General features: G+C 41.4%; 1 protein-coding gene across 2 annotated transcripts in view; it reads right to left on the bottom strand.

Moving 5' to 3' along the window:
- Positions 1-205: 205 nt before the first annotated feature.
- Positions 206-22991, bottom strand: part of LOC128665902 (AP-2 complex subunit alpha-2) — a 442402-nt gene continuing 419616 nt past the window's right edge. For both annotated transcript variants that reach the window (XM_053720151.1, XM_053720152.1), the window contains one exon: positions 206-384. In XM_053720151.1, the coding sequence (XP_053576126.1) occupies positions 307-384 (78 nt within the window). In that variant the 3' untranslated portion in view covers positions 206-306. The remainder of the gene's footprint in view (positions 385-22991) is intronic.

Below are 22991 nucleotides of genomic sequence, written 5' to 3'. Positions count from 1 at the left end.
CACTCTGTATGTCGCCGGTCATTAAGAGTTTGCCTGTTTGCTATAGAGCGGTAAGACTGCGGTATTAGACCCTCCCTACCACATGCAGGCTTGATTAAATAGCGCGTTCTCGCCAAGCTATTAAAAATCACACCCCCATAGAAAGACCAGCAACGTACATGGTAACTCCCATAATTATAAGCTTAAGAAAAACACACACAAAGAATTAGGTATAAGGAATATTTATTGTCAATGAGATGAGGAGGAACTGGAAAGCAGGAAGAAAGATCACAAAGACATTGGTTTTGGGAACAGTACGAGGAGGAATTAGAACTGCTCAGAGAGCAGGTCACATAATCTCTGGGACACCTCTTCTTTACTTGTGCGTATGGTGAGCCGATACATCTGTGTGTGAAGAGAAAAGTACAGTGTGGCATTTGTTATGGTGACCATTCTTATATAAAATAACTACATCAAATAGTCATTTTTATTTAGCTCACACAAATGCTCTGATCTTTAAATACGGACAAGTAGCAAGTAAACATCACTATCGAGCAAAGGCTTTTTGATCTGGTCCAAACAAATTTAAAAAAGAAAAAAAACAAAATTTATGCTTACCTGATAAATTCATTTCTCCTGTAGTGTGGTCAGTCCACGGGTCATCATTACTTCTGGGATATTATCTCCTCCCCTACAGGAAGTGCAAGAGGATTCACCCAGCAGAGCTGCTATATAGCTCCTCCCCTCTACGTCACCTCCAGTCATTCGACCAAAGGACCAACGAGAAAGGAGAAGCCCAAGGGTGTAGTGGTGACTGGAGTATAATCCAAAAATTTTTTTAGCCTGCCATAAAAAACAGGGCGGGCCGTGGACTGACCACACTACAGGAGAAATGAATTTATCAGGTAAGCATAAATTTTGTTTTCTCCTGTTAAGTGTGGTCAGTCCACGGGTCATCATTACTTCTGGGATACCAATACCAAAGCAAAAGTACACGGATGACGGGAGGGACAGGCAGGCTCTTTATACGGAGGGAACCACTGCCTGAAGAACCTCTCTCCCAAAAACAGCCTCCGAAGAAGCAAAAGTGTCAAATTTGTAAAATTTGGAAAAAGTATGAAGAGAAGACCAAGTTGCAGCCTTGCAAATCTGTTCAACAGAAGCCTCATTCTTAAGGGCCCAAGTGGAAGTCACAGCTCTAGTAGAATGAGCTGTAATTCTTTCAGGAGGCTGCTGTCCAGCAGTCTCATAGGCTAATCGTATTATGCTACGAAGCCAAAAAGAGAGAGAGGTAGCCGAAGCTTTTTGACCTCTCCTCTGGCCAGAATAAACTACAAACAGGGAAGACGTTTGACGAAACTCCTTAGTTGCCTGTAGATAAAATTTCAGGGCACGGACTACATCTAGATTGTGTAGCAGACGTTCCTTCTTCGAGGAAGGATTAGGACACAAAGATGGAACAACAATCTCTTGATTGATATTCCTGTTAGTGACCACCTTAGGTAGGAACCCAGGTTTAGTATGCAGAACTACCTTGTCTGAATGAAAAATCAGATAAGGAGAATCACAATGTAAGGCAGATAACTCAGAGACTCTTCGAGCCGAGGAAATAGCCATTAAAAATAGAACTTTCCAAGATAACAACTTGATATCAATGGAATGAAGGGGTTCAAACGGAACACCCTGTAAAACATTAAGAACTAAGTTCAAACTCCATGGCGGAGCAACAGTTTTAAACACAGGCTTGATCCTAGCTAAAGCCTGACAAAAAGCTTGAACGTCCGGAACTTCTGACAGACGTTTGTGTAAAAGAATGGACAGAGCTGAAATCTGTCCCTTTAAAGAACTAGCGGATAACCCCTTTTCTAAACCCTCTTGTAGAAAAGACAATATCCTTGGAATCCTAACCTTACTCCATGAGTAACTCTTGGATTCGCACCAATATAAGTATTTACGCCATATTTTATGGTAAATCCTTCTGGTAACAGGCTTCCTAGCCTGTATTAAGGTATCAATAACTGGCTCAGAAAACCCACGTTTTGATAAAATCAAGCGTTCAATTTCCAAGCAGTCAGCTTCAGAGAAGTTAGATTTTGATGTTTGAATGGACCCTGGATCAGAAGGTCCTGTTTCAGAGGTAGAGACCAAGGCGGACAGGATGACATGTCCACTAGATCTGCATACCAAGTCCTGCGTGGCCATGCAGGTGCTATTAGAATCACTGATGCTCTCTCCTGTTTGATTCTGGCAATCAATCGAGGAAGCATCGGGAAGGGTGGAAACACATAAGCCATCCCGAAGGTCCAAGGTGCTGTCAAAGCATCTATCAGAACCGCTCCCGGATCCCTGGATCTGGACCCGTAGCGAGAAAGCTTGGCGTTCTGACGAGACGCCATGAGATCTATCTCTGGTTTGCCCCAACGTCGAAGTATCTGGGCAAAGACCTCCGGATGAAGTTCCCACTCCCCCGGATGAAAAGTCTGACGACTTAAGAAATCCGCCTCCCAGTTCTCCACTCCCGGGATGTGGATTGCAGACAGGTGGCAAGAGTGAGACTCTGCCCAGCGAATTATCTTTGATACTTCCATCATTGCTAGGGAGCTTCTTGTCCCTCCCTGATGGTTGATGTAAGCTACAGTCGTGATGTTGTCCGACTGAAACCTGATGAACCCCCGAGTTGTTAACTGGGGCCAAGCCAGAAGGGCATTGAGAACTGCTCTCAATTCCAGAATGTTTATTGGAAGGAGACTCTCCTCCTGATTCCATAGTCCCTGAGCCTTCAGAGAATTCCAGACAGCGCCCCAACCTAGTAGGCTGGCGTCTGTTGTTACAATTGTCCAGTCTGGCCTGCTGAATGGCATCCCCCTGGACAGGTGTGGCCGATAAAGCCACCATAGAAGAGAATTTCTGGTCTCTTGATTCAGATTCAGAGTGGGGGACAAATCTGAGTAATCCCCATTCCACTGACTTAGCATGCACAATTGCAGCGGTCTGAGATGTAGGCGTGCAAAAGGTACTACGTCCATTGCCGCTACCATTAAGCCGATCACCTCCATGCATTGAGCTACTGACGGGTGTTGAATGGAATGAAGGACCCGGCATGCATTTTGAAGCTTTGTTAACCTGTCTTCTGTCAGGTAAATCTTCATTTCTACAGAATCTATCAGAGTCCCCAAGAAGGGAACTCTTGTGAGTGGAAAGAGAGAACTCTTCTTTTCGTTCACCTTCCATCCATGCGACCTTAGAAATGCCAGTACTAACTCTGTATGAGACTTGGCAGTTTGAAAGCTTGAAGCTTGTATCAGAATGTCGTCTAGGTACGGAGCTACCGAAATTCCTTGCGGTCTTAGTACCGCCAGAAGAGTACCCAGAACCTTTGTGAAGATTCTTGGAGCCGTAGCCAGTCCGAATGGAAGAGCTACAAACTGGTAATGCCTGTCTAGAAAGGCAAACCTTAGATACCGGTAATGATTTCTGTGAATCGGTATGTGAAGGTAAGCATCCTTTAAATCCACTGTGGTCATGTACTGACCCTCTTGGATCATGGGCAAAATTGTTCGAATCGTTTCCATCTTGAACGATGGAACTCTTAAGAATTTGTTTAGGATCTTTAAATCCAAGATTGGCCTGAAAGTTCCCTCTTTTTTGGGAACTACAAACAGATTTGAGTAAAACCCTTGTCCTTGTTCCGACCGCGGAACTGGATGGATCACTCCCATTAATAAAAGATCTTGTACGCAGCGTAGGAACGCTTCTTTCTTTATTTGGTTTGTTGATAACCTTGACAGATGAAATCTCCCTCTTGGGGGAGAGGATTTGAAGTCCAGAAGGTATCCCTGAGATATGATCTCTAACGCCCAGGGATCCTGAACATCTCTTGCCCAAGCCTGGGCGAAGAGAGAAAGTCTGCCCCCCACTAGATCCGTTCCCGGATCGGGGGCCCTCGATTCATGCTGTCTTAGGGGCAGCAGCAGGTTTCCTGGCCTGCTTGCCCTTGTTCCAGGACTGGTTAGGTTTCCAGCCTTGTCTGTAGCGAGCAACAGCTCCTTCCTGTTTTGGTGCAGAGGAGGTTGATGCTGTTCCTGCTTTGAAATTACGAAAGGAACGAAAATTAGACTGTCTAGCCCTAGGTTTGGCTTTGTCCTGAGGCAGGGCATGGCCTTTACCTCCTGTAATGTCAGCGATAATCTCCTTCAACCCGGGCCCGAATAAGGTTTGCCCTTTGAAAGGTATATTAAGCAATTTAGATTTAGAAGTAACATCAGCTGACCAGGATTTTAGCCACAGTGCTCTGCGTGCCTGAATGGCGAATCCGGAATTCTTAGCCGTAAGTTTAGTTAAATGTACTACGGCATCTGAAATAAATGAGTTAGCTAACTTAAGGGCTTTAAGTTTGTCTGTAATCTCATCTAGTGTAGATGATTGAAGTGTCTCTTCCAGAGACTCAAACCAAAATGCTGCTGCAGCCGTGACAGGCGCAATACATGCAAGAGGTTGCAATATAAAACCTTGTTGAACAAACATTTTCTTAAGGTAACCCTCTAATTTTTTATCCATTGGATCTGAAAAGGCACAGCTATCCTCCACCGGGATAGTGGTACGCTTAGCTAAAGTAGAAACTGCTCCCTCCATCTTAGGGACCGTTTGCCATAACGCAAAATATTTATCCAACCTACACATTTTTTCTGGTATTGCAACTGTGTTACAATCATTCAGAGCCGCTAACACCTCCCCTAGTAATACACAGAGGTTTTCCAGCTTAAATTTAAAATTTGAAATATCTGAATCCAATCTATTTGGATCAGAACCGTCACCCACAGAATGAAGTTCTCCGTCCTCATGTTCTGCCGCCTGTGACGCAGTGTCTGACATGGCCCTAATATTATCAGCGCACTCTGTTCTCACCCCAGAGTGATCACGCTTGCCTCTAAGTTCTGGTAATTTAGCCAAAACTTCAGTCATAACAGTAGCCATATCCTGTAATGTGATTTGAAATGGCCGCCCAGATGTACTCGGCGCTACAATATCACGCACCTCCCGAGCGGGAGATGCAGGTACTGACACGTGAGGCGAGTTAGTCGGCATAACTCTCCCCTCGTTGTCTGGTGAAATATGTTCAATTTGTACAGATTGACTTTTATTTAAAGTAGCATCAATACAGTTAGTACATAAACTTCTATTGGGCTCCACTTTGGCATTAGTACATATAACACATGTATCTTCCTCTGAATCAGACATGTTTAACACACTAGCAATTAACTAGCAACTTGGAAATGCTTTTTCAAGTAATTTACAATTATATGAAAACGAACTGTGCCTATAAGAAGCACAGAAAAAATTATGACAGTTGAAAATAATTAAGTTATAGCATCAAATCTTTGTAAGAAATATACAATTTTAGCAAAGGATTGTTCCCATTAGCAAAGGATAACTAACCCTGTCAGCAGAAAAAAATACACAAATAAACGTTTTTTATCACAGTCAGCTACACTCTTCACAGCTCTGCTGTGATGATTACCTCCCTCAAAAAAAGGCTTTGAAGATCCCTGAGTTCTGAAGAGATGAACCGGATCATGCAGGAAGAAAATGAACCTCTGACTGAATTTTTTGATGCGTAGTAAAAGCGCCAAAAATGGCCCCTCCCCCTCACACATAACAGTGAGAGAGATCAGTGAACTGCTTTAGATTAAACAAAACTATTGCCAAGTGGAAAAAATAGTGCCCACAACATTTTTTCACCCAGTACCTCAGAGAAATAAACGTTTTTACATGCCAGCAAAAAAACGTTTAACCTCAATAAATCAATTGTTATTTAAAACCTATTGCAAGTCCCTGCAAATTAGGTAAAATCTATGCATACAGTATAAAACCAGTGAAGTACCATTCCCCAGAATACTGAAGTGTAAAATATATATACATGACAGCCTGATACCAGCTACATCTACTGCATTTAAGGCTGAGTTTACATTATAATGGTATGGCAGGATTTTCTCATCAATTCCATGTCAGAAAATAACAAACTGCTACATACCTCTTTGCAGATTAATCTGCCCGCTGTCCCCTGATCTGAAGTTTACCTCTCCTCAGATGGCCGAGAAACAGCAATATGATCTTAACTACTCCGGCTAAAATCATAGAAAAAACTCAGGTAGATTCTTCTTCAAATTCTACCAGAGAATGAATAACACACTCCGGTGCTATTATAAAATAACAAACTTTTGATTGAAGGTAATAAACTAATTAAATCACCACAGTCCTCTCACACATCCTATCTATTCGTTGGGTGCAAGAGAATGACTGGAGGTGACGTAGAGGGGAGGAGCTATATAGCAGCTCTGCTGGGTGAATCCTCTTGCACTTCCTGTAGGGGAGGAGATAATATCCCAGAACTAATGATGACCCGTGGACTGACCACACTTAACAGGAGAAAATGCAACACTAAAAAAAAAAATGTACTGCAACTTTTATTTTGTGTACTAGCTGCATTTTTAGAGAATTGCACGGAATCTAGAAATAATTCCAAAACACAACCAATCTGTAAAAAGCTTAGGTGTTTTTGTAGGCAATTCTTTGCAGTATTTAAAATGTTTTGTTTATTTGCAAGAGTGTGTGTGAGTGTATGTATGTATGTATATATATATATATATATATATATATATATATATATATATATATATATATATATATATATATATATATATGTATATATATATATATATATATATATAGTATTCTTCAACATAGGACTGCACTCACTGGGTTTTACAGAAAAAATTATTTATTAGGTAACGTTTCGGAGTTCACAGACCCCTTCCTCAGACCAGAGCAAACATGCAACTGAACACAGTGACTTATATACCCCTTAAGCCCCACCCACCACCAAATCAATGTTTAATAATTAGCATATCTGATAGTTTATGCATTTATTATACCATCTATACAATTTTGAAACATATATGAATGCCTGTATTGGTAGTAAGGTCACACTGAGGTATACAGGGGTTGTCACCATGACAACCCTAGTTTTGGCGCAATTCACATATGATTTGGTGGTGGGTGGGGCTTAAGGGGTCTGCATGTTTGCTCTGGTCTGAAGAAGGTGTCTGAACTCCGAAACGTTACCTAATAAATAATTTTTTCTGTAAAACCCAGTGAGTGCAGTCCTATGTTGAAGAATACTATGAATATTATTTGATCTGGCACCCTGGTTGGCGACTATATGACATTGGGAGTGCAGATACACATAGAGGATATATATATATATATATATATATATATATATATATATATATATATATATATATATATATATATATATATATATATATATATACACACACATATATATATATATATATATATATATACACAAACACACAGACACACACAAACAAAACAGAGGGTATTGGCGCACATCCACTTACAAATAAACAAAAGATGTTTAAATGCTGCAAAGAATTGCCTACAAAAACTCCTACGTTTTTCTATTAGAAAATATGGCCATATTCTGCTTAGCCAGTCTACAACTTACAAGGTGTCCCAATGTTGACTGGTTGTAACACTACAGTACTTCTATGGGTTAAATCATTCTTAATAGAATGAGACCCCCACATAGGCAAAGAACTGTAGTGTTAGGACCAGTCAACATTGGGGCACCTTGTAAGTAGGCTATAACTGGCTAAGCAGACTATGGCCATATTGTGTGACGAAGATCCCAATTTTAATATAAATACATAGGTGTTTTTGCAGGCAATGTTTTATTTGCAAGTGAATGTGCTCGAGTTTTCTCTGTTTAGTCTCATTGGCAGCACTCCCAAAGATGAGATGTATTTAATATAAATAACTATCCATAAAGTTTGGTTTAGCACATCTTACAAAAAGTTAAAATACATCTTTGGAAGTGCTGCCAATGAGACTAAATAGCTACACAAAACAGAGAGTATTATAAAAAGAAAATTTATGCTTACCAGTTAAATTTGTTTCTTTTTAGATACGATGAGTCCACGGATTTCATCCTTACTTGTGGGATATCGCCTCCTGGCCAGCAGGAGGAGGTAAAGAGCACCACAGCAAAGCTGTATATATAGCTCCTCCTTTCTCTCCCACTCCAGTCATTCGACCGAAGTTAGGAAGAGAAAGGAAAAGCCAAGGTGCAGAGGTGTCTGAAGTTTACAAAAAGTAACAACCTGTCTTAAAAGAACAGGGCGGGCCGTGGACTCATCGTATTTAAAAAGAAACACATTTATCAGGTAAGCATAAATTTTCTTTTCTTTTAAAAGATACGATGAGTCCACGGATTTCATCCTTACTTGTGGGATACAATACCAAAGCAATAGTACACGGATGAAAAGGGAGGGACAAGACAGGGAACTTAAATGGAAGGCACCACTGGTTGAAGAACTTTCCCCCAAAAAACAGCCTCAGACGAGGCAAAGGTATCAAATTTGTAAAATTTGGAAAAAGTGTGAAGAGACGACCAAGTTGCAGCCTTGCAAAACTGTGCAACAGAAGCATCATTTTTGAATACCCATGAAAAAGCCATAGCCCTAGTCGAAAGAGCCGTAAAACGATCAGGAGGCTGCTGTCCAGCAGTCTCATATGCAAATCGGATGATACTCTTCAGCCAAAAAGAAAGAGAGGTAGCCGTAGCTCACTGACCCCTACGTTTCCCTGAAAAATGACAAACAAGGAAGGCGTTTGACAAAAATCCCTAGTTGCTTGCAAGCAGAACTTCAAAGCACGGACCAAGTCTAAATTTTGTAACAGACGTTCCTTCTTAGAAGGATTAGGACACAAGGAAGGAACAACAATCCCCTGATAAATATTCTAGACTGAAACAACTTTAGGAAGAAAACCAGGTTTAGTACATAACACCACCTTATCTGAAAAAAAAATAAGATAAGGAGAATCATACTGTAATGCTGAAAGCTCAGATACTCCTCGAGCAGAAGAAATAGCAACCAGAAATAAAACTTTCCAAGATATTAACGTAATATCTATGGAATGCATAGGTTCAAACGGAACCCCTTGAAGAACTTTAAGAACTAAATTTAAACTCCGAGGAGCAATTGGTCTAAATACAGGCCTGATTCTAGTCAGAGCCTGACAAAAAGATTGTACATCTGAAACAACTGCCATACACTTGTGTAACAAAAAAGATAAAGCAGAAATCTGTCCCTTAAAGGAACTAGTTGACAACCCCGTCTCCAATCTTTCTTGGAGAAAAGACAAAATCCTAGGAATCCTAACCCTACTCCATGAGTAGCCCTTGGATTCACCCCAATAAAGATATGTACACCATATCTTAAAGCAAATTTTCCTAGTAACAGGCTTACATGCCTGAATTAAAGTATCTATGACCAAATCAGAAAATCCTCGCTTAGATAAAATTAAGCGTTCAATCGCCAAGCAGTCAGCTGCAGAGAAGCTAGATTCGGATGATGGAAGGGATCCTGTATGAGAACGTCTTTCCTCAATGGGTGCTTCCACAGTGTCTGAGATGACATGTCCACCAGATCGGCATACCAAAGTCTGCGAGGCCACGCAGGAGCGATGAGGATCATCGATGCCCTCTCCTGTTTGACTCGAGCAATCACCCGGGGACGGAGAGAAAACGGGGAAAATACATATGCTAGGCTGAAGGACCAAGGAACTGTCAAGGCATCTATCAGCTCGGCCTGAGGATCCCTGCGGGAACCTGGAATTTCTGACAATATGCCGTGAAATCCAACTCCGGCCACCCCCATTTAAGATCAGTTTGGAGAAAAATTTCTTGAAGAAATTTCCCAGATGACCCCACCTAAGACGAGTATCACTGACAGATGGTAAAAATGAGCCTCTACCCACTGGCTCGTCTTAGCAACTCTGATCATCGCTGAGGAACTCCTATTTCTCTCTGATGAATGATGTAATCCACTGTCATTATGTTGTCCTACTGGAATCTAAAGAATTGGACCAAAGCCAACTGAGGCCAGACCTAAAGGACATTGAAGATCGCCTTCAGCTCAAGGATATTGATGGTAAGGAGAGACTCTGCCTGAATCAATATTTCCTGGGTCTTTAAAGAGTCCCAGACATTTCCCCATCTCAAAAGACTGGCGTCCCCAGTCACAAGCACCCAGTAAGGACTGTGAAAACAAATCCACTGGGATAGATGATCTAAAGATAATCATCATTGAAGAAGTCCCTTGTCTCATACTCTAGAGTTATTTGAGAAGACAAATCCGTAGAATTTTCATTCTACTGCCTGAGCATGCTTCGCTGCAGAGGTCTGAGGTGAAACTGAACAAACAGTATGATAACCATAAACAATTCGATCACCTCCATACCCTGAGCCACTAACTGTGAAAAGTGGATTGAAGGGTTCGACATGTATTCCAGAAACTTTGATTTTCCGACTTCTGCCAGATAAACTCTCATGGATATAGATTCGATTAGAGTCCCCCAGAAGGGTACCCTTGCCTTCGGAACTAAAAAGCTCCTTTAAAAATTGGGCATCCAGCACCTGGATTTAAACCAACAACCTTTAAGTTGCAAAGCCACAAAGCTAACCACTAGGCTACATTAGCTCCTTAGTTCCAGATTTACCTTCCACCCGTGAGTACACAGGGAAGATAAAACAATGTCAGAATGGGACCTTGTTTACTGACAATATGACTCCTAGATTAGAATATCGTCCAGATAAGGTGCCACCGCAATGCTCCGCGGTCTCAGAACCTTTGGAAATTCTGGATGCCGTGGCCAGCCCGAAAAGGAAGGTCACGACCAGAAAATGTTTGGCCAGAAAGTCACAAAGTCACAAAGTGATGATCTCTGTGAAATAGGAACATAAAGACATGTATCTTGTAGATCCACCTTCATCATAAATTGACCCTCCAAGATCAAATGGAAAGATGGTATGAACAGTTTCCATCCTGAAAGATAGAACTCTGGGAAAACTTGCACAGACTCACGAAGTCAAAAATAAGTCTGAGGGTTCCCTCCCTCTTGGGGAATTCCAAACGGAATTGAATACGAATTCAGCCCTTGTTCCTGTATCGGAACAGACTAAATACTCCCATGGAGGTGAGGCCTCTTACACAATGTAAGAACGTCTCTCTCTTTAACTGGTCTGCAGAAATCTGAAAGCAGAACCAGACCACTGCGAATCTCTGAAACATAATCTTCATGTTGTCCTTGCTTTAACAGCAGGCTAATTGGATCCTAATAGCTGCAGCTGGTTTCAAACTGCAAACCTTCCGCTTGCCAGACAGCAAAGTCAACATTCAGGCAACTACAGCTGGCTTTTTCTTATGTCTTTTTTGTTTTGTTTTTTAAATTTCAGAAGATAATATCTCCATCAAGCCAGGTTCCGGGCCCCTTGTAAAGAATCATTACAAAATTCTTGACTTAAAACATACATCAGTATCGAAAGGCTTGAACCATAAGGCTCAGAGATCTGAAACAGAAAAATCTGAAACTTACGTTCCTCAGTTTAAGAATTTCAAGGAAATAATCTTAGTCAATTGAAAGCCATTATGCTATCCTGGATTTTATACAGAAGAGAGTCTGACTTAAAAAGACTCGACAACACATCAAACCAAAATGCCGCCCACTAAGGACGGTAGAAAGTACACAGTTGCAAGTCATTGTAAACCTTGGTGTACATCCCTTTCTCAATCTTTGTGATAACCCTTGAGAATCTAATTAGTCTCAGACAAGGAAAATAGTTCTCCTAACTAAGTTGGGAACTACTCCTTTAACCCTAGGTAATACCTGCTTCTTAGCTAAGACTGATATGGGAAACATTTCATTAAGTATAGGGAATACGGACTTTTCCATTCCGTGTGACTCACAGGACGTACTAGGATAAATGACACCTGGGCTAAGGTGAAAATAATTCCTCTAGTAAGGTTAGTGTCCACACGTGAACACTCTAGAATGCCTGATATGCAAAGAAAGACTCCATACGGAACATGCAAGGCAGCGCAAGGCATTGCATGTGTGACCAAACATTTTGTGAATACTATAGGTTTGCGGCATAAAGTGAACATTGTCAACCTACTCCCAAACTGCAAATGCCATAATGGAGAAGTTCAGAAAAAGAGTGTAATGTTTTGCTAAAAATAAACACAAAACGTTACTGTCACTTTAAATCCTCTTATTTCTGCATCAGAAAGTATTCAAGAATTATGTTAACCTTGCTGTTAATAGACATTGCTATGAACATTAAAGCAACACTGTCTAGTACACACAAACCCTATAAAAATTAAAAAGAACCGCAGAGCACCACATGTGGGCCAGAAAAAAAACCTTTATTTTATGTGTACACTTGTTCCATTTTAAGTACAAAGCTGCATTATACAGTAAACAGCTTAAATGTATCAAACAAAATGAACCCCACAAAAAACGGTACTGTCTCTTTAAACGCAAAAAGAACGTTATTTTTGTGTGCCTCGTTCCATTCAAAATGGATGAATAACACCCAGACATCAGAATAGCCTGAACACATTTACTATCTCTTTAAATGTGTAGAGATACCTCACATTTGTACTATTAACAGAATATAGATAAACAAGTGGTGTAGGACCTCTTACATCATAAAATGTTTAACTAGAAACCGGGTGGTACTGTGCCATTAAAAACAAAACAGTGCTTTAACTTCACAATACGAATAGCAACCGTTGTCCCTTTTGTCAGCTAACATAAGACTGACCAACAAACAGCAGGCAACGCACCACTACATTCTTTTATGACTGTCATAGCAACAGCATGACAATACTTATGCCCAGATTGACCATCAGAGGTCTCAACATGTACCGGGACCTAAGCGTGCAAACTGTCTGTAGAGTGACGAGGCGAAGTCTAGCTCCGCCCATCGTGGGAGTATCAGGCTGGAACTCCCGGGCAGCAAATCAGTAAAAATGGAGCCGTTGGAACAGAATTACACTATAGCCCTGTCCATCGTGGGCGTATCAAGTAGTAACTCCCGGGCGGTTAACTAAGTAAAGATGGAGCCGTTATAACCCACAGTCTTAAAAAAACATACCTCCCGATCGGCTAGAAGTAAAATACCGATATCGGGAGTGGACAGTTACGCTACCCCATCTGAAAAACATGAGAGCCACTCCTTCTGATGCTTTAATCATAAAACAACAGGTTTCCGGTTGCGGCGTCTGATCACGCTGTGACGTAGGTGCGCATGGAAGAGCAGAGGCGGCAGTGTACGATCGTGTACGATCGAGTACGCCAGTTACATGCGGAGAGGAGAGTGGTAAAAGCCCTAAATAGCAATTTCAGAACTGCCGATTGCCACTACGTCCGGGCTCCTCACGGCCAGTATATACCAGCAAACTCGGAGGCAAGAAGGAAGCAGCCCGGTACTGGTTGAAGCACGCACACCTACTTTCTGTCCACGGCCTCAAGATCTCTTGGCAGGGGTAACCAGTCTGAGGTACAACCGGAGCAATTCGGAAAGGAGGCCGCACAAGCTTGCTAGCATCATAGCTTGGACCGGTAAAACCTAACACAGGCCTAATAATGTCTATTGGCCACAGACAAATCAGTTACTGTATGCAACGCACTTAAGGAGTATAAGTGAACTTTCTGCTTTTTTTTTTTTGCTTAAACAGTCCGGCATAGTTTCTCGGTCTATGGACTTATAGCTATAGGTATATCAAGTCTGGCTGACCTGGGAGGGTGAAGAGAGACCAATGGGGCATAAGTAGCAAAGAAGTAAAGGGCTATAGTCTGATGGAGGCTCATAAGCTGCTAGTCATGCCATCAATTTACAGAGTAAGTCCCTCTTAGAAGCTGCCAGTGAAACTACCTGTCTCTGCCGGCTCTGTGTCATTTATCCCTCTCATATTGGTAACACACTGCGGAGGAGCAGGGCCAGGTGTTAGTCTGGAGGTATAGGGGAGGGTGAAGTAAAGCAAACTTAAAAGGGGATATATGGAAAAGAGTATGCTGCATGCAATACCTCCCCTTTGTGATAAATTTTGGTCGTAGTCCCTCACCCTATCCCCAGTGAAGCAGCCCTGGGTAAAATGGTAATCCACCTTGCATAGAACTGGGGTAGTTGAAGCTAAGAGGAGTGCCCTGGTCTGTTGGGAGGGTGAAGAAAACTCATTATCTGGTTTCTAGTATTAAAAAAAACTCTGATCGTTTGTTGAAGGACAAAGTAAAATCACGGGAACTGTGTTTTGGCCTGTATATTCCTGGCACAATGTTTTTTCATAAAATCTGAGTCTTGGTGGACCTTGTGTGGTTGCATTTGAAAATTAGGAAGTCCTTCACAGACCTTATACCCCACTGTTGTTCATAGTGAATGGACTCTTGGTCACAAGGACTTTAATGCTGATACATATATATGGTTATATCAAATATAAGGCAGATCTGTCTAACTAGTTGATAATGTAACAGTGAATTGTTTGCATAGCAAGCTGCAAGGGTGATTGAGGATAAGGGCCGCTCATCTAATATACACAAAATTGTCTCAGATTTCTTCTGTTTTTGGCACATGCACTAATTGCACTAATCGCATATAAGGCAGAGTGAATCTCACTCACATATAACTTTTGCTTTTTTCTTTTTTTTTTTTTTTTTTCTTTTTTCTTTTCATTAATATATTTTGTATGGTTTTTTGAATTGCACAAAGCCAAAGTCATTTGGGCCATTTTTATTTATTTATTTTAGGCCACTTAGATCTTAGGGGAATATAGCTTCCCTAGGACACAAAGATCTCAGGGGTATATTATGATATGTTGCACAATTTAGAATACACTCACGTCGTATTTTTTCAGTTTTCGTAGTTAAAGTAGTTACACTTTTATGGTACACATATGGAGAAATTTGTACACACAGTGAAAGCCAAATCGCCAGTTATGGCTCCTAAAAAAGACAAAAAAAGCAAAGCTAGTGTTTTGCAGGATAGTATATTGGAAGAGGGCAGCAGTACTAAAATGGACACAGATTCACAGGCATTGATAAAAGCTATATGCGTGGCATTGTCCCCACAATTTGACCAACTGCGCCAAGACGTACTTACACTCACAAATGAAATACATGAATTCAATAGCAGAATAGAAGCTGCTGAAATGCGCATCTCAGATATTGAGGACAGGTTAAATATAGTTGAACAAGATACAAGTCAGCATAAAATATCACTAGAAAAACTGCAGGACAAGGTTGATGACCTTGAGGATAGAGCCAGAAGGAATAACCTGCGACTAGTTGGGGTTCCAGAAACATCAGAATATAGTGACTTAAAAAAAATTATCGTAGAGAAATTACCCCTCCTGCTAGATTTACCAGACCCCACACGACAGATAGTGATTGAGAGAGTGCACAGAATAGGGCAGATAAGAACTAAAGCTGATGGTGCGCAGATACCAAGGCAAGTGATAGTGAAATTGTTAAATTTTCAAGATAAAGTAGATCTGTTGAATGCCTATCGCAAAAAGAAGGAAGTTTTTTTAGAAGGTGCTAAACTATTAATGTTCCAGGACTATTCAGTCGAAACAACAAATAGGCGGAAGGTTATGGCCCCTCTATGCACACGCATTATTAAAAAAGGTTTTGAAGCATTTTTACTATATCCAGCCAGGATAAAGGTCCGTAAAAATAACACCTGGCTTATGCTAAATACATATCAAGAAGTTAATATGTTTTTAGAGGAGAATGCTTAAGAATTTGTGTTGGCTCTTTAAGAAGATGAAAGAATCATTCTCTATAACAGTGATGATGCATACAATTGATGATGTTTTTAAGTTTAAGTGTTGTTTTCTGCTAGTTTCTCTTTTTTTCCTTCTTCCTTTCACTTCTATTTCTTTCTTCTTCTTGCCTTCCCCACATGTTTTCCCCTTGCCCCCCCCCCCCCTCCTCCAATAATGAAGTTGCAAGAGGTTTATGGGACATATATTATATTATGGAGCATAAAGCTAAAAAGGGACTTAAGGTTTTTTAAATCTATAGAATGACAGAGATGGTAAACATTAACCTGATATCTTGGAATATCAGAGGCATAACAAACCCAATCAAAAGAAAAATGGTCATAAAAAATCTTAAAAAACTTAAATGCAATGTAGCATTTTTACAGGAAACGTATGTAACCCAAAAGGAAGTAAATAAACTGAAAACAGATTGGGTGGGTGAAGTTATTGCTTCAGTTGGAACTACCAGAAAATGTGGGGTGGCTATTTTGCTACATAAAAACCTAAACTATAAGATTGCTCAATTAGAAATAGATGCAGAGGGACGGTTCATTATTATGCAGATAAAGATAAAGGATCAAATGTATATATTGTGCAATATTTATGGACCTAACAATCAAAGCCCAGACTTCTGGGAAAAAATAAAAACTAAACTGACACCATATATAGAAAGAAATCTGATAGTGGCAGGAGATTTCAACCTAGTCTCTCAACTTCCATTAGACAGATGGCCGATCAAAGTGAGAGATCTAGGTCGAGAGAAAAGTAATATCACGCGTTTTCGAAAATTTAGAAATACGTTAAACCTAAAGGATGTGTGGAGGATTCAGAATCCTGAGTCAAAAGCGTATACATGCAAATCTAATACATATAAATCATTATCACGGATAGATTATATATTAATAAATGAAAGGCTTGTTGGGACTGCTGAGGCAGATATAAGTTCAATCATTATATCAGACCATGCTCCAATTTCTCTATCCTTATCAATGGGTTCGGCAAGTAGAAATAGCCCCTCATATCTTTTCCCAAAACATTTATACTCTAATCCTAAATTTCAGAATTGGTTAATAGAGGCCTGGAAAAAGTATGAATCCTTGAATAAGAATTCAGTTACAAGCCCTGAGACATACTGGGAAGCCTCGAAGGCGGTACTACACGGTGAAATAAAGGCATATTTACATAAGATATGGAAAAAAACCCAGCTCCGGGAGGGACAACTAACAAATCAGGTATCAAATGCATATAACACATACTTACATATAGCTTCGCCATCTAATTGGCAGAAATATGCTAAAGTAAAAAAAGAAAGAGACATATTCCTCCAACAAAAAGCTGCCTACACGGTGGCTAGGTCTAATGCAAGGTTATATAAGTTTGGAGGAAAGATTGGTAAAAATTTAGCTAATTTAGTTAGACAAAATCGGGGCTCTAATTCCATATCTGCAATATCAGTCAATGGTAGTCGCTTTACACAGTCTAAGGACATAAGCAAAAATTTTTCAGAATATTACACCCAAATCTTTTTATCTAAGGAAATCAATGTGGAGAATAAAAAAGCTTTTTGGGATACATGCAGGCTCCCGACATTGGATGAGGAAGCAAGCAAATCACTGTCTGAACCGATTAATAAAGATGAAGTCATTCAGGCAATTAAAAGTAGTAAGTTAAATAAGGCCTCAGGGCCGGACACTTTTCCGGCAGAATTTTATAAAATATTCACACAGCAAATAACGGAACCTTTATGTGACCTATATAATGCATATTACTTGCAAGGACATCCTATCTCGGGTAATTTCAGTGCCTCCCTAATAGTGCTAATTTTAAAGAAGGGCAAGGATGCAGAAAAATTAGATTCATATCGTCCTATATCCCTGCTCAATGCCGATTATAAACTATTAACAAGCATCTTAGCAGCTAGATTACAAAAAATTCTGGATAAACTGATCCACCCAGACCAAACTGGCTTCTTAAAGGGCAGATCCCTATTTTCAAATCTAAGGAAACTATTATTAACAACAGAATATTATAATATTAGGAAGAAATCATATGAGGCTGATAGGGAAGACAAGGTTATCATTGCTCTCGATGCCGAAAAGGCTTTTGATTCCATTGGTTGGGATCACTTATTTACCACAGTGGAACAGTTTGGTATGAGAGGTGCCTTTCTGTCGTTTATACAAGCACTATATAAGAATCCAAAATCTGCCCTAATTGTGAATGGCAGGACCACAGAATGGTTTCAACTGGCGCGAGGCACTCGACAAGGGTGTCCACTCTCCCCACTACTCTTCAATCTCTGTATTGAACCATTGGCGATAGTATTACGCAATACCATCAGGGGGATTAGACTTGGGGAGACAGACATTCAAATCTCCCTTTATGCAGATGATTTGCTTGTATTCCTCTCCAATACTAAGGAGAATATTCCTGTATTACTGAGTATATTGCAGCGATATGGTTCATTCTCAGGTTACACAATAAATGATAATAAATCAGAGATTATGTGGCTAAATAAGACCAGAGACTCTCTGGGGGCTTTGCCCTTTAAGGAGGTTAAAATGATTAAATATCTAGGATTTAATGTCACAAACTGCCCGGAAGAGTGGTACCGAGCTAATATCGATGGCGTCATTAAGAAAATCCTAGAGGATATCTCTAGATGGACATCATTTACATTAACACTAGCCGCCAAGATAAATCTCATAAAAATGATCGCACTGCCCAAACTTCTGTATATAATGCAGAATATCCCACTGTTTCTACGTAAAGGAGATATAAATATATTAAATTCGGCTTTTAGGAGATTTTTATGGGGAAAAACAAAGCACAAAATGTCGATAAAAACATAATTTATGCTTACCTGATAAATTCCTTTCTTCTGTTGTGTGATCAGTCCACGGGTCATCATTACTTCTGGGATATAACTCCTCCCCAACAGGAAATGCAAGAGGATTCACCCAGCAGAGCTGATATAGCTCCTCCCCTCTACGTCAGTCCCAGTCATTCGACCAAGAATCAACGAGAAAGGAGTAACCAAGGGTGAAGTGGTGACTGGAGTATAATTTAAAAGATATTTACCTGCCTTAAAAACAGGGCGGGCCGTGGACTGATCACACAACAGAAGAAAGGAATTTATCAGGTAAGCATAAATTATGTTTTCTTCTGTTATGTGTGATCAGTCCACGGGTCATCATTACTTCTGGGATACCAATACCAAAGCAAAAGTACACGGATGACGGGAGGGATAGGCAGGCTCATTATACAGAAAGAACCACTGCCTGAAGAACCTTTCTCCCAAAAATAGCCTCCGAAGAAGCAAAAGTGTCAAATTTGTAAAATTTGGAAAAAGTAGGAAGCGAAGACCAAGTTGCAGCCTTGCAAATCTGTTCAACAGAGGCCTCATTCTTAAAGGCCCAAGTGGAAGCCACAGCTCTAGTGGAGTGAGCTGTAATTCTTTCAGGAGGCTGCTGTCCAGCAGTCTCATAGGCTAAACGTATTATGCTACGAAGCCAAAACGAGAGAGAGGTAGTAGAAGCTTTTTGACCTCTCCTCTGTCCAGAATAAACGAGAAACAGGGAAGAAGTTTGGCGAAAATCTTTAGTTGCCTGCAAGTAGAACTTGAGGGCACGAACTACATCCAGATTGTGTAGAAGACGTTCCTTCTTTGAAGAAGGATTTGGACACAAGGATGGAACGACAATCTCTTGATTGATATTCCTGTTAGTAACTACCTTAGGTAAGAACCCAGGTTTAGTACGCAGAACTACCTTGTCTGAGTGAAAAATCAGATAAGGAGAATCACAATGTAATGCTGATAACTCAGAGACTCTTCGAGCCGAGGAAATAGCCATTAAAAACAGAACTTTCCAAGATAACAATTTTATATCAATGGAATGAAGGGGTTCAAATGGAACACCTTGTAAAACGTTAAGAACTAAGTTTAAACTCCATGGCGGAGCAACGGCTTTAAACACAGGCTTGATCCTAGCTAAAGCCTGACCAAAGGCCTGGACGTCTGGATTTTCTGACAGACGCCTGTGTAACAAGATGGACAGAGCTGAAATCTGTCCCTTTAATGAACTAGCCGATAAACCCTTTTCTAAACCTTCTTGTAGAAAAGACAATATCCTAGGGATCCTAACCTTACTCCAGGAGTAACGTTTGGATTCGCACCAGTATAGGTATTTGCGCCATATTTTATGGTAAATCTTTCTGGTAACAGGCTTCCTAGCCTGGATCAGGGTATCAATAACCGACTCAGAAAAACCACGCTTTGATAAAATCAAGCGTTCAATTTCCAAGCAGTCAGTTTCAGAGAAGTTAGATTTTGATGTTTGAATGGACCCTGTATCAGAAGGTCCTGTCTTAGAGGTAGAGACCAAGGTGGACAGGATGACATGTCCACTAGATCTGCATACCAAGTCCTGCGTGGCCATGCAGGCGCTATTAGAATCACTGATGCTCTCTCCTGTTTGATTTTCGCAATCAATCGAGGAAGCAGCGGGAAGGGTGGAAACACATAAGCCATCCCGAAGTTCCAAGGTGCTGTCAAAGCATCTATCAGAACCGCTCCCGGATCCCTGGATCTGGACCCGTAGTGAGGAAGTTTGGCGTTCTGGCGAGACGCCATGAGATCTATCTCTGGTTTGCCCCAACGTCGAAGTATTTGGGCAAAGATCTCCGGATGAAGTTCCCACTCTCCCGGATGAAAAGTCTGGCGACTCAAGAAATCCGCCTCCCAGTTCTCCACTCCCGGGATGTGGATTGCTGACAGGTGGCAAGAGTGAGACTCTGCCCAGCGAATTATCTTTGATACTTCCATCATTGCTAGGGAGCTTCTTGTCCCTCCCTGATGGTTGATGTAAGCTACAGTCGTGATATTGTCCGACTGAAACCTGATGAACCCCTGAGTTGTTAATTGGGGCCAAGCCAGAAGGGCATTGAGAACTGCCCTCAATTCCAGAATGTTTATTGGAAGGAGACTCTCCTCCTGATTCCATAATCCCTGAGCCTTCAGAGAATTCCAGACAGCGCCCCAACCTAGCAGGCTGGCGTCTGTTGTTACGATTGTCCAGTCTGGCCTGCTGAATGGCATCCCCCTGGACAGGTGTGGCCGATAAAGCCACCATAGAAGAGAATTTCTGGTCTCTTGATTCAGATTTAGAGTAGGGGACAAATCTGAGTAATCCCCATTCCACTGACTTAGCATGCACAATTGCAGCGGTCTGAGGTGTAGGCGTGCAAAAGGTACTATGTCCATTGCCGCTACCATTAAGCCGATCACCTCCATGCATTGAGCTACTGACGGGTGTTGAATGGAATGAAGGACACGGCATGCATCTTGAAGCTTTGTTAACCTGTCTTCTGTCAGGTAAATCTTCATTTCTACAGAATCTATAAGAGTCCCCAAGAATGGAACTCTTGTGAGAGGAAAAAAAGAACTCTTCTTTTCGTTCACTTTCCATCCATGCGACCTTAGAAATGCCAGAACTAACTCTGTATGAGACTTGGCAGTTTGAAAGCTTGAAGCTTGTATTAGAATGTCGTCTAGGTACGGAGCTACCGAAATCCCTCGCGGTCTTAGTACCGCCAGAAGGGCACCCAGAACCTTTGTGAAGATTCTTGGGGCCGTAGCCAATCCGAATGGAAGAGCCACAAACTGGTAGTGCCTGTCTAGGAAGGCAAACCGTAGATACCGTTGATGATCCTTGTGAATCGGTATGTGAAGGTAAGCATCTTTTAAATCCACTGTGGTCATGTACTGACCCCTTTGGATCATAGGTAAGATTGTCCGAATAGTTTCCATTTTGAACGATGGAACTCTTAGGAATTTGTTTAGAATCTTTAAATCTAAGATTGGCCTGAAAGTTCCCTCTTTTTTGGGAACCACAAACAGGTTTGAGTAGAACCCTTGTCCTTGTTCCGACCGCGGAACTGGATGGATCACTCCCATTAATAACAGATCTTGTACACAGCGTAGAAACGCTTCTTTCTTTATCTGGTTTGTTGACAACCTTGACAGATGAAATCTCCCTTTTGGGGGAGATAATTTGAAGTCTAGAAGGTATCCCTGAGATATGATCTCCAGCGCCCAGGGATCCTGAACATCTCTTGCCCAGGCCTGGGCGAAGAGAGAAAGTCTGCCCCCCACTAGATCCGGTCCCGGATCGGGGGCTCTCGGTTCATGCTGTCTTTGGGGCAGCAGCAGGTTTCCTGGCCTGTTTGCCCTTATTCCAGGACTGGTTAGGTTTCCAGCCTTGCCTGTAACGAGCAACAGCTCCTTCCTGTTTTGGTGCAGTGGAGGTTGACGCTGCTCCTGTTTTGAAATTCCGAAAGGGACGAAAATTAGACTGTCTAGCCTTAGCTTTGGCTTTGTCTTGAGGTAGGGCGTGGCCCTTACCTCCTGTAATGTCAGCGATAATTTCTTTCAAACCGGGCCCAAATAAAGACTGCCCCTTGAAAGGTATATTAAGTAATTTGGACTTAGAAGTAACATCAGCTGACCAGGATTTTAGCCACAGTGCTCTACGTGCCTGTATGGCGAATCCTGAGTTCTTAGCCGTAAGTTTGGTTAAATGTACTACGGCCTCCGAAATGAATGAATTAGCTAGTTTAAGGACTCTAAGCCTGTCCATAATGTCGTCTAGCGTAGATGAACTAAGGTTCTCTTCCAGAGACTCAATCCAAAATGCTGCCGCAGCCGTAATCGGCGCGATACATGCAAGGGGTTGCAATATAAAACCTTGTTGAACAAACATTTTCTTAAGGTAACCCTCTAATTTTTTATCCATTGGATCTGAAAAAGCACAGCTATCCTCCACCGGGATAGTGGTACGCTTAGCTAAAGTAGAAACTGCTCCCTCCACCTTAGGGACCGTTTGCCATAAGTCCCGAGTGGTGGCGTCTATTGGAAACATCTTTCTAAATATTGGAGGGGGTGAGAACGGCACACCGGGTCTATCCCACTCCTTAGTAACAATTTCAGTTAATCTCTTAGGTATAGGAAAAACGTCAGTACTCGCCGGTACCGCAAAGTATTTATCCAACCTACACAGTTTCTCTGGTATTGCAACGGTGTTACAATCATTGAGAGCTGCTAAGACCTCCCCTAGTAATACACGGAGGTTCTCCAATTTAAATTTAAAATTTGAAATATCTGAATCCAATCTGTTTGGATCAGAACCGTCACCCACAGAATGAAGCTCTCCGTCCTCATGCTCTGCAAGCTGTGACGCAGTATCAGACATGGCCCTAGTATTGTCAGCGCACTCTGTTCTCACCCCAGAGTGATCACGCTTGCCTCTTAGTTCTGGTAAT

The sequence above is a fragment of the Bombina bombina genome, chromosome 7, assembly GCF_027579735.1.
Source record: "Bombina bombina isolate aBomBom1 chromosome 7, aBomBom1.pri, whole genome shotgun sequence".
Taxonomy (NCBI): domain Eukaryota; kingdom Metazoa; phylum Chordata; class Amphibia; order Anura; family Bombinatoridae; genus Bombina; species Bombina bombina.
This window is presented reverse-complemented; position numbering and strand designations above follow the sequence as displayed.